The following is an 11,790-nucleotide window of genomic DNA, read 5'->3' as shown; positions in this document are numbered from 1 at the left end:
GAGGGGTGGAGGGGGATGCGGCTGTGAAACGGGCTGTGGTTCACCTGAGTTTGACCGGGCATCATCAAACTCCCTCATGTGACATGTATTTACTTCACTTTATACTTTACTATTTTCATCCCGATTGTTTGCATCTTTCACGCCAGGACCTGACAGTGGGAAGAAGTAGAAATAGTTTACCACACTGTAAAAAAATATTCTGTTTACAAGTAAAAGTTTGGTTTCAAAATCTAACTTAGGTAAATGTACAAAAATACAATGTTGCTGTTGTCAAATATGATATTATCATATTTGCTGATTATTACAGATGCGTTTTAATGTTGTCGCATTTTGTTCGGTGTTAAATTTGTAATAATGGCCACTGTTGGTTATTATCTATATCTTATCTCTTGAAGACTTCCTGGTGCTGTTGAATTGTACTGCTTTTTCAAATATTTTTTAATATTTGGTAGACTATCTAACACAAACACTTCATGTATAATGCCATTCTGCAGCACCACAAACTACATCCTCCAAAATGAAAGCAGAGTTGAAACAACACCTCTGAACATGAACATTTTTATTGCAGAGCTGCTGTATTAGACCATTTTAATTTGCTAATAAACTGGCAACTGAGTGTATTTTCATCCAGTTTTTATCTTAAATTAACAAATTAATTTCAAGAACTCAAATTTCAATTGTGTTTTCGGTATTTAATCTGCCAAAGGCAGATTCTCAAAGTTAAAAATAAGCAACCTGATAAAAAAAAAACATAAATAGAAAGAAGAAATAAACATGTCACACACCTACAATATACAGCTTATTACATTTATTCAACACGGCCTTGAAAATAGTTGTTATCATTGTCTTTAGAGTTACTACTACTACTATCAGTCTACTATCTGCCCACAATACATATGTAATCATACAGTACTTTGAAGTTTGAGACTCTGTGACATATTTAGGAAAATGCAGATCGCTCTGCCAATAAGCTGTTAGCTTCTGACACGAGTTACTTGGATTATCAAGTAAGGTGAAATGGGAAAATCATGACATACCACAATTTCAAGTGGCTTAAAACTGGTCTGACAATACTGCAGATGCATCCACAAAGCATAAGCACATAAGCAAGAGAGGAAATACATTCAAAATCTGAGAAATGCCACTAAACTTGTTTTCATTACAGCTACAAGTTGTGGAAAAATCAAGTGTGTTTTTGTGCTTTTGCCAGTGTGAAATCTTAACATTACATTCCCCCCAAGAACAATTAAATTTGAAATCAGTGTGCTGAGAAATACAGAATAAATGCACTTGGCACATGGAATTTAACAGCCTATAAAAAATATACTCTGATAAACTAAAACATATCCAGCATAATTAAAAAAAAAAAAAAAAAAAAAATATCTGGAGGGTTTCATTGCAAAATGTCCCTTTCATTATGTATCTTGTTAACAATTTAAGAAAAAAAACCCTAATATGATCCACATCAAGTTGTTTACTATTGGCAGATAGTATATACTTATTGGATTATTTAAACTCCCAGATCTCAGTATTAGCTGCAGAAATGAGGTATTGGTCGAGCTACACAAAAGATACATTTTATATGAATCTTTCCTCTTAAATTTCATCTGAAGATAGAAATATCAAAAAAAAAAAACTGTTACATTAAGTTGGCTCAGAAATGTTACAGTAATACCAGCCAGTGATAATCATAATTAGTTGAGGAGGTGTTCATGTTTTCAAATGGAATACGATCTCCTTTTGTAATAAAACTCTCCCTTTCTAAAACAATATATACAGTGAAAAGAAAATGTTAAAAAAATGTAAAAAATACAGCGTCAAGTTGCAAACAATTCAGTTCAAGTGTTGTCGTTGGCCATTAGTAGAGCAGGCTTGTTTCAGCACAGCAGGTATCAGGCTCATAGAAGATCACAGAGGCTCTGTTGAAGTTAGTTTTGGAACAATATTTCTGGTTAATTTTAAGACAGCAGTGAGCTTCACATCTCGGCAGTTTGAACACCTTCTCTTCACTTCTCCTTGTGGTTGCTGCTGTTGTCCCTGCCGGTGGTGTCGGCGATGCCCCGGTGTGGCTCGGCAAGGAGCTGCATCTTGCTGTTAATCTGGATGCAGAGGTAGGCTAAATCCTGTTTGTCCAGAGAGTGTGCCAGGGCCAGGTAGGCCGACAGAGTCCCCGCCAGCAGGAGCCTGTCCAGGGACAAGGCCGGCAGGAGCCACAACACGACGCCCAGCTCCAGGCAAACCGGGTGGCGGAGGTGAGACAGGAAGCGCTGGGCGTGGGGTGACTTGTGAGACAGGGGGTCTCCTAAACCGAGACACTCGTAATACACCTGAGAGAGAAGAGGGGGGAGGAGGGAGGAGCGCAGGGTGAGACAGTATGAGACAAATTAGGTTAAGCAGCAGCGCCAATAATGAGTCACCTCTAAAATGTTTATGTAACATTTTAGAGGTTTTCATAATCACTGTCACAGATTACCCAGTCCCTGTTACGCACAATTAGATCTTCTTGTATATGTCATGATGCTATTTTGGCATCAAATCCAAATGAGGATATTAATCCTTTTTCTTGAAGGATGGGGACTGAGCGAGCTGCTGAATTAACTGAAATGCTGATCCTATTGATGTTTTCATCTGAGCCCAAATGAGGTTCAACTGCTATTGGTGAAGTTCAATTCTGACTACCAGCCACTTTAAAAAGTCTTGTTTCTGTAACCAGAAATGTGGCTTAATATTCACAACAATTACAAGTAGGCTAAGAGCCCTGCATTTAAATTCTTACTTAAGTAAAAGCTTGTCAGTATAACCAGCAAGTATTAAAACTAAAAACACTCAATGGGGAAAAATGGCCCTCGAAAACCTCAATTATGTTTTTATCTGCAATTTTGACATTTTTCATTATTACCCTTATAAATAAAGTAGTAGTGCTGAATAAATAATTTGACTGACTAATTAGACTGTTTCTTGTATCTAACCATGTATATAAGAGGCTCTATTGGGGTTTATGGGAGCAATCCTGTCGTAAAGATCAACTGCAGGCCCATCATCACGCTCCTTTACTGTTACTGAGGATGTCAGACAAGCTGAGCCTGTACAGTCTTTTCAAGCAGTTTCAACTGAGATCACTGAAGCTGCTTCTGTACAGGGCCAAGATTTTTGTGCTACACCTCTGCTGAGACTACAGTTCGAAAGAGCTGCTGATTATACTGCAGACCAGCCAGAGTCCCTTCAAGTAAATAAAAAAGAACAAAAGGTGGAACTACTGATGACCTTTTTTCATGTGTTGTTTAACATTTAAAGTAATAAGACATCCGGTGGCCTACTGTAATAACAACATCATTAGTTTGAGTCAAGTGATTACTGTCAAAAACAGGCAAAAGTGCCCACAAATGTTTAAAACAATATGCTGTTAAAATGTAATTCTAATAAAATCTAATATCTCACTAATGAAGCCCTGGTTACCTGTTTGATGCCCAGCAGTTCTGGGTAATCAACAAGCATGAGGATGCTGCAGATGATTGCCCAGCAGAGGAAGTGCAGAGAGAAGCAGAGCAGAGGGAACCAGATACTCCAGGGTGCATGACGCACTGACCACAGACAGGGGGCGCTAGTCACAGGCTGCCAGTACCTCATCATGATCTAACATTGGAGAAAAGAAGAATGATGATGCAGAATGTAATAATGAAGCATATGTGGTGCAATATAGAAGTTTATTATTACATAATGATTGTAACCAATGACTTATTGTTCACTATGGCAATAAAAGCAGCATTTACATACTATGAGAGTCTGTTGCTGTACCTGGAGTGCCAGTGCAGTAGTGAAGCAGTATGCTGTCCTGTTCAGTGCCCCAAGCACTGACTGTAGGGCCTGTTTGACAGGTGACCAGGAGAGCAGACTGTGCTGTATGGTGAAGAGAGCCAGCAGCCCCAGATCGACAACAAGAGACCTGAGGACAGAGCTGTCCTGCAGGGCCACCGACCATGGTATGGAGTCTTAAGTGTGGGCAAACGATGCAAACAAGAGGAGAAAGGTGAACATTGTCATGAATTATGTTTCTATTGAGCATGAAAATATTGTCATTATAATCTTTCATGATGTAAAGGAATGGCAAAACAGCTTCACAAAGTGGCCACTATTGATTGATTTACTGACTTAGGTCTTCCAACATCACAAAAAAACTTGAACTAAGTGTTGAAACTGAGCATCAAAATAATGAATCAACATAAAAAAAAAAGAGATTATAGCAATTACCAAAAAGATGAAAGATGAAGCCATAATTCATTAAGCCTACCTTTCTCAGAATACAGACATTACTAAATATGTGGACAAATAATATAAATAAAAGTTAATGATGCATATGCTGTACGCATTCAAAGACATATATTTACATAGCCTAAATTGTATGTACATACCCACAGGCTAACAGCAAAAACTGGTAGCCTATATAGCATTATATCAACAGTGTAAACAAACTAGTCCTACTAGTGTAATAGTGTACAATCAATTCATAGCCCAATAACACGCTGCTTTTTGGGCCATGAATGGACAACAACTTCTGTTCACAAGCACTCAAGCATTAAACATGCCACAGTAATATACAAGACACACAACCCTCTAAATAGATCTACACCATGGACCCTTTTCACTGTAATGCAGGTGAACATTTAGTGCGTGTAAGAACCCATTTTCACTCTTATTGTGTTGAATTCCAGGAAATTAAATTAAAGTTTAATCAAACTGTTGAAAATTTTCTGACATCTTCAGTAAATGTTTTTGTCTCCACCCAGGAAAATCGAATTTTGGCGTGTACAAGTGAACACGCCAAAATTCGATTTTCGTTCGAACGGGTAAGTGACGCGATGAGTTCGGTTTAAACCACAGCGTTCGAAAAACTTTCGTACACTGTAGTGAAACTAGCGTAACGGTTTTCGAACACTGTGGGTATGCGCCTAAATAGAATTCGGTTTCGACCAGCTACGTTTTTGAAGACAGTTACAACCGTTACAACATTTTCAGAAGAGTCTACAACACATTTTGAGGATCCACTTTTTTTTTTAGGATAACAGCCTAACAGCACTGGGGCTAAAACGAAATCGACGCCATTATTGTGGATGTAGCCTTAATTTCAGAACCAAATCTGGAGGAATGCGGGGAAACAGACTTCCAACTAAAATATTCGGCCCCAACAAAAGCTGAAGTTTACTGTAAGTAACAATGTACAATTCATATGTAAGTCTCAATAAATGCAACCGTAAACGTCTAATAATAGGTAATAATATTCTGGTTGTACATTATCATAACCTACTGATGGGAAAATGACACCTGCATTCAGATAAAGTTCTGAAACAAACCAAAATTAAATACTCAAAAGTAAAATACTCCAGTCCAGCAAACAAATTATGTGCTTGTAAAACTATGTGGGTGCCCACTGAAAAATGCTGACTGTTAAACCTATCTGTTATCCCAATGCTCGAAAGTAGTCTAATTTAACTAGTGAAAAAGTTGTTCGCCCAACGTGGGGCTCGAACCCACGACCCTGAGATTAAGAGTCTCATGCTCTACCGACTGAGCTAGCCGGGCGGTAGCTAACGAGGGGAAGTACGTCACATATCAATTTTGCAGTGATAAAACGAGGGATTGTTGTATTTCATTGGGGAGCGAACTTAGGACATTTTACTCACTATAAACCATTACATAATTCATGTTATAAAGCACCTTCAGAATGTTGTTATTACCTTTGTAAAAGAAACGAGTCAGGCCCCAAAGGCCAAAAGTGGTGTCTTACAAACAAACTTCTCCTGCCAGTCGTGGCGCCTGCCAGGAGTAGTTACAGAGGCTTACCTTGACACAGTGTTGTCTCCCCGGTGATGTTATGATAAATGGCTCGAAATGATATAAACCGAATAAAGTCTGCACCAGATATGAAAACAAACGCAAAGTTTAGCAGAGACACGGTGCAGAGAGCCCAGCCACGTACCGTGACTGACGCCATTTCAATCAGCGTTTATCTTCATTTGGCAACTTCCACAGTGGTCTCTTCCGGGAGGGGAGTTGGTGGTAGTACCTACTATTGACACACGGTGTCGGTATAACCAACAGGGGACAGTTTCTTTTCGGCCAGACTGGATTTTATTTGTGGATATTTTCATGGACGGTTTATAAGAAAATGCACCTCTGGATCCCAGACAGGTCTCTCTGTGATCATTTAGTGTCTCTCTTTGGTCGTTTGGCGTCTCTTTGTCGCTGTTTTGCCTGTGATTCCTTTTCATCTCTTTCTGGTCATTTTGTGAGTCCTTGTGGTCACCTGACAGAGCCAAGTACAATGAAGTTGTAGTCCTAACCGCAGCAGCAGGGGTTCGAGTCCAACTCGTGGCTCTTTGCTGCATATCATCCCCTTCCTCTCTCTCTGCCTGACTTTCTCCCCCTGTTGTTATCAGAATTAAGGCAAAAAATAACAGAAAAAAAAGGTGATAAATGCACTTGTTCAAGGCCCAATTGTGACTTTTGAACAAGCCTTTTAGTGTCCCCTGGAAACAATTCTGTTGGGTTGTGAGTATTTGCAGCGCATGTGATGTCAAATTGATGATGTCTTCTGAAATTGTTTGTGTTTTGTCTATTTGCATGTGTTTTCTTGAGTTGCAGTGTGTTGAGTCTCAGGGTCACCGTACCCTGACCTCTTGGGCCTCTAGACCTATCTGGACCTGTGTCCAGTAGGCACGTTCAGTAATTCATCTATGGATATTTGGTAGTTTACACTGAAGAGGGCCTACTAAAGACAGGCCCCCTGCATACACCTTATTATTTAACAAGACAGTCATTTTCGTACAAAGATAATAATACAGGAGAAAGAACAGATCTTTACAAGCACAAAAATCCACAGATAAAGCAGAGAGAAGTCTTCATCATACTAAAACAAGTAGTAAAGTGTATAAAGTATGAAGTGAAAATGTGGGTCACCAAAATACAGTACACCGTTAACGTACTTAATCTGATATTCATCGGTTTTCATTATTGGCTGCATGCCTCCCAGCTAAAAGGAAATAGAGTGCACAAAGGAATACTTTGACTTTGTCTGTTTGCAGTGATTTAATTGCAGATAAGAAATTGTGCAAAGACTCATAAATATACTCATACATTTACAAAGAAAGACCAGCAGAAAAACACAGAAAGGTGTATGTCAGCCTGCAGTTTTCCTTAAATGAGGTTAACCTCACCGCTGTAGCACTCTACATGGTAATTTCTGTTAAATGATACCACTCGAATAGACTCTGTTGACCCCTGCAACGATTAACAAATAGGTGGAAACTGTTACAAACATTTCTCCAAAAACTAATTTGTAAAAATACATCATGTCTTTATCTGTTATTTAAATTCAGTTGTACCTCACCTCAGTTGGCAATATGGGTGTTCTGCAGGCAGCACAACAGGGAGCCTGGACCCTGAAACCATGAATAAATCTCAATAAAAGGTCACAGAAACTGAAAAACGAACTCACTCTGGGTGTGACTCATCTCATGTGCAGCCTGTCTGGCAGGATTTTGTTTAATCTTTTCTCAGGAGTGTGAGAAATCAAAGGGCTTGGCCCATTGTGTTGAGTGAGTAAGAAACTCACTTGTAGTAGTCGCTGACACAGTAAACCCTGTTGTCTGAGTCTACAGTGAAGGGCTGACCCTCTAGGCTCTGTTTGCAGACGACACAGCGAAAGCAGGACGGATGGTAGGACTTCCCACGAGCCTGCAGGACCTGACGGGGCACAAATCAGATCTTCTTTACACAGTGTGAGAGCATGCACCACATATGCACTCATATTACTACACATACACACATAGTAAATGAAATAATACTTACCATATCCATGATTAAATGTCCGCAGCTGGTACACACTTCAGGGGATGGATGAACTCCAGAGTACTACGGCAAATAACAATAATTGTAGATTGCTGTAACTTCTCTCAAACTGGATACAAATCATATGTTTTCTTTACAGCCATGTCAAAACAGAGTATTCTTACCAAAAAGTCATTTTCACAATAGATTCCTCCTGACACTGAATAAAATGGCATGCCAGTGAGCTTTTTATCTAAACAGGAAACAAAGGACAAGGAACAAGGTCAATATGGGGAAATGGCTTGTTTTCCTTAATGTGACATTTGATGATATATTGATGATTCAATTTAAAGACCAACCATATTGTAACATATTACTGTACTATGTACAGTTAAATAGTATATCTTTGATTATGTTTTATTTAGTTATCTAATAGAATTTGGCATTTTCAAAACTAAGCTAAAACACTGTTTCTCGGGAAAATTGTTGCTTGACAAAAGCTTCGGCCATCGTTACGCTTACAAAACAAGAGGTGATAATACTAAATGAATAAAAACAAATTTTCCAAGTTCTAATCCTGCGTCCCTATGTTAATTGTTCATTTGTCTCTTGTTACATGTTGCATCTTTTAGAAACAGATTGCTCTTGGTCGCTTTGTTAGGTTAATTCAATACAGGCTTTTCACAATAAAACTTGCCTCTCTGAGCCAGAAACACCGCTCTTTTTTGGTCACGAATATTTAAAGTTATGAAGAAATACAAAAGATTTGAAGTTAGATCTTGAGGAGCTTTAAGATATTTTGGCGGCACAACATTCAACTGAAACATCCACAGCGACAGGACTCACTGCAAACACTGCAGGTGAAACAAGTGTCGTGGAATAAGTTTCCCAAGGCCCGGCAGGCTCTCCCCGCGCCATACACCGCTTTACTGCATCTCGTACAGCTTCCTGAATATATGCAAAACACAACACAAAGGAGAAACACATACACACAAAAATGGTTGCTGTGAAACCTGACACACACTTCATTCACTGAAAACAAACTGTAAAGACTGGCAGCACACTCACACACATGTTGAATAATGATCCGTTTTCAGCCTACAGAGAGCTGGAATATAGGTGACGCATAAAAACTATGCTAGAAAGGTAAATATTAAGAGTATTCCTGCCTTACCAAAGTAAAGACTGGCACTATAACTTGGGTCCATCTTCTACAGTATTTTTCCCAGCTGTCTTCTCCTGGTGGAGTCTACAGTACAACTGTCTGGGGGTCTAATTTTATGTGCAGTGCAGACAGCTGTAAGAGGAGCTGCTATCTGGGTTTATGGGTGTTGCATTTGGTGCTTTTGGTCTCTCCGGGGGCAACAACTCTTCAGACCCTCTGACTCCTCCAATGCGGAGTGGGTGGCAACAAGCGAGGCAAACTGGTATATTTCACTCACAGTATTAAGACACTGCTAGTACTGGATCTGGTATTTCTCATTAAAATGGCTGTTATCACCATCTTAAGCCCTGGGTGTCATTAATGTCACTAAACTCTCAGAATTAGAAGTTATTTCTGTGCTTACAGAAACACACTTTAATTTCTGTCATTCCAGCAACATGGTTTTGATATGGTGGACGAAATAAAGGATGTTCATTCACCAGATTTTCAAAAGCGAGAGGCAAAACTGCATGAAACTCAGGAGTCTCATTCGAGGTCTCAGTCTGTACACTTGAGAGACATTTGGTTGCAATTGGATGAGGCATTCAAGAGTTACAGCAGGTTCAATTGATTCGACCACACTCACAAAAGTGAGAAACAATGCATGTTATCTCAAATCAGACATGTTAGCTCATTTGTCGCATGGTGGCACTATCACTACCATTATTTAGTATTTGAAGAACTGAAGCATGAGGAAGCTGTTCACCAAATTCAGCGTCTTGTAATCTTGTAGCGTTTATAGTTTTAGAGATATGTATCATGTTTCATCAAGTTTCTCTTATTCCCCCATAGAAAACCTTACAAAAAGTTACAGATATCTGCATCAAAAGTCATATCAACGTTCTTCTAAATATGCTTCACATTTTGGCTTTGGAGCATGTTTCTAGCAGCAACCGTGTAGGGCTGGTTAAGAAAAAACCATCCAGACTTTCATCTCACCTTAAGTGGAAACTGCCGTAGCTTGGTGGGCAAAATAGCAAAAAATATCAAATGGGAGGGCTAGAATTTCTTCACTCTGAAGCCATAAAAAAGATTTGTAGATGATAAAATTATACTGCTACTACAGGCTGTGTTACTGCCCTCATGTGGGCTGTTCAGGGCTCTTCACTTAAAAACTCTTGACCTACAGTCAGACCCGCCCAAATAACTACACAGAAACAAATGCAAATGCTGGTCTTTGTGTGAACCTGCTTGCAGTGCCAAGTGAGCATGCAGGGCTGATGTAACTGAACGGTTCATTGTGTCTTTATTCAAAAAGTTGTCAGTCTTTCTCGTTTAAATTCATACATTTGATCTTTGTTTTGTTCTTTTTCATTTTTCATTGGTCTTACTTTTATTCATGTCTCACATTTTTATTTATACCATGTAAAATGTATGTAAATAGAAGAAGAAGAAGAAGAGTCGGAAGAAGACACCAAAGATGACAAAAATGAAAGATGACAAGTATTTCACAATCTTTGAGTTCAATCTAGTATTCATAACACATTTTGAATTATTACTCAAGATACAATATCTCCAGAAGGATATCTCAGAGTTAAAAGTGCTTTATTAAAAAACAAAACAAACTCTGGTCATTGGTATGAAAACCTGTAGACTCGTGGCCCTCCGCAGCACATGTTCGCCTGTTCTGGACATACAGTAACATGGGAGGGGAGGGGAAGTGTGACAGCTGCTGAGTCTTCACTGAGATCCCTTGTTAGGACACAGTGAAGCTGTCTAAACTCACCACACCGCCCACTCTGCATGCTGTCAGACTGGTTCAGCAAAAAACACTCGGTGTCACTTGTGCTTTGAATAATTGTGTGTGCGTGTGTGTGTGCTTGTGTTTTGTCTCAAAGACAAAAACATTCAGTCAAATGAGAGCTTTTACCCCCCCCCCCTTCATATATCATCATCATATATTGTTTAGTGTTGTGTTTTAGGTGTAGATCAGAAAATTATAAAGTTGAAATAAGGATATGGGGTTAAACTGAGGCTGTGGTCTTTGATTTAGAGCTAATTTTAGGTATAAGGGTAAATCAGTTAGGTGATGGACGTCTAAAGCATTCAAAAATGTAGCACAAATGTGTTTGCTAGTGGTCTTGCCCTCAGGTATGTTTCTGTGCAGGAATGTCTGCGTCATGAGGCATGTGGAGGCAGGAGGGAGCCTCTGCAACACAGGAGTGTTATTCACAGTATAGACCTGCTAGCAGACAACAACTATACACTGTTAATCACATTTTCATCATCATTTTACAGAGAAAAATCCAGCTGGCTGGACACAGCATGATTTTTTGAACATGAACATGTTGCATTTGCCCATTTAAACTGTCATTAGTAATATTCCTTAAGGGACCCAATTTAACCTCTCAGTTTCATTATATTAAAGATATAAATATATTAAAATCATTGTATTCAAATCTTACATTCAGTAATGTTTGATGCATACAAAACTATGAATTATGGGTGATCAAACACAGAGAAACTTCTGCTTTAAGCTCTGTTTCCACACCCTCCCCTGCCTCATTTTGGGGATACACAGCATCATGCCAACAATCCTTGGCATGTCCGGGTCTGTATAAATAGGGCGCCCATTGTGCCACAGCGAGGGGAGTCACACAGGGACTTATCATTAGTCTTATCAATTCTATATTGCATGTATTAGCTCTGCGTTGTTTCGGCGTGACGGTAAAACGGCAGGACCTGCTCCTCCTCATTCGTCAAGTTTGGACAGGTAACCGTAAACCACCTGTGGTCCACGCCCTCCTGCGCTGTGCTGTTGC

General features: G+C 39.4%; 2 protein-coding genes and 1 non-coding gene across 4 annotated transcripts; all 3 read right to left on the bottom strand.

Annotated features, from left to right (window-relative positions):
- Positions 1-793: 793 nt before the first annotated feature.
- Positions 794-6,098, bottom strand: nrm (nurim). Its single transcript, XM_023401762.2, has 4 exons — positions 5,839-6,098; positions 3,796-3,989; positions 3,457-3,633; positions 794-2,327 (listed from the first exon to the last, which is right to left on the bottom strand). Exons 1-4 carry the CDS (start codon positions 5,987-5,989, stop codon positions 2,007-2,009), a joined length of 843 nt encoding a protein of 280 aa, XP_023257530.1. The 5' UTR covers positions 5,990-6,098; the 3' UTR covers positions 794-2,006.
- On the bottom strand, positions 5,505-5,577 carry trnak-cuu (transfer RNA lysine (anticodon CUU)). Its single transcript has one exon. It is a non-coding gene; the product is annotated as a tRNA-Lys (tRNA).
- A 966-nt stretch (positions 6,099-7,064) lies between the features above and the next one.
- limd1b (LIM domains containing 1b) lies at positions 7,065-9,123 on the bottom strand. 2 transcript variants are annotated; one of them, XM_087172777.1, is made up of 7 exons: positions 8,999-9,123; positions 8,671-8,772; positions 8,010-8,077; positions 7,846-7,908; positions 7,610-7,740; positions 7,380-7,436; positions 7,065-7,275 (listed from the first exon to the last, which is right to left on the bottom strand). In XM_087172777.1, exons 1-7 carry the CDS (start codon positions 9,030-9,032, stop codon positions 7,224-7,226), a joined length of 507 nt encoding a protein of 168 aa, XP_087028903.1. In that variant the 5' UTR covers positions 9,033-9,123; the 3' UTR covers positions 7,065-7,223. The 2 variants fall into 2 exon arrangements, with proteins under 2 accessions (XP_087028903.1, XP_023257552.1); XM_023401784.2 differs by having other exon boundaries at positions 7,385-7,436; positions 8,999-9,119.
- Positions 9,124-11,790: the final 2,667 nt, after the last annotated feature.

This window comes from Seriola lalandi, unplaced genomic scaffold (assembly GCF_002814215.2).
Source record: "Seriola lalandi dorsalis isolate HSWRI2012SDOR001 ecotype SW California unplaced genomic scaffold, Sedor1 jcf7180002053753, whole genome shotgun sequence".
NCBI lineage: Eukaryota > Metazoa > Chordata > Actinopteri > Carangiformes > Carangidae > Seriola > Seriola lalandi.
Note: the sequence above shows the minus strand (reverse complement) of the source record. Positions and strands in the feature narration are given on the sequence as shown.

Coding starts and splice junctions, on each gene's coding strand:
- nrm (XM_023401762.2), bottom strand. CDS start 5,989: ATGGCGTCAGTCACGGTACGTGGCTGGGCTCTCTGCACCGTGTCTCTG. Junction 3,990..5,838: donor GGAGACAACACTGTGTCAAG/GTAAGCCTCTGT, acceptor CCCACACTTAAG/ACTCCATACCATGGTCGGTG. Junction 3,634..3,795: donor CTACTGCACTGGCACTCCAG/GTACAGCAACAG, acceptor CTCCAATGTTAG/ATCATGATGAGGTACTGGCA.
- limd1b (XM_023401784.2), bottom strand. CDS start 9,032: ATGGACCCAAGTTATAGTGCCAGTCTTTACTTTG. Junction 7,437..7,609: donor TGTGTCAGCGACTACTACAA/GTGAGTTTCTTA, acceptor TCATGGTTTCAG/GGTCCAGGCTCCCTGTTGTG. Junction 7,276..7,384: donor CACCCATATTGCCAACTGAG/GTGAGGTACAAC, acceptor TAATCGTTGCAG/GGGTCAACAGAGTCTATTCG.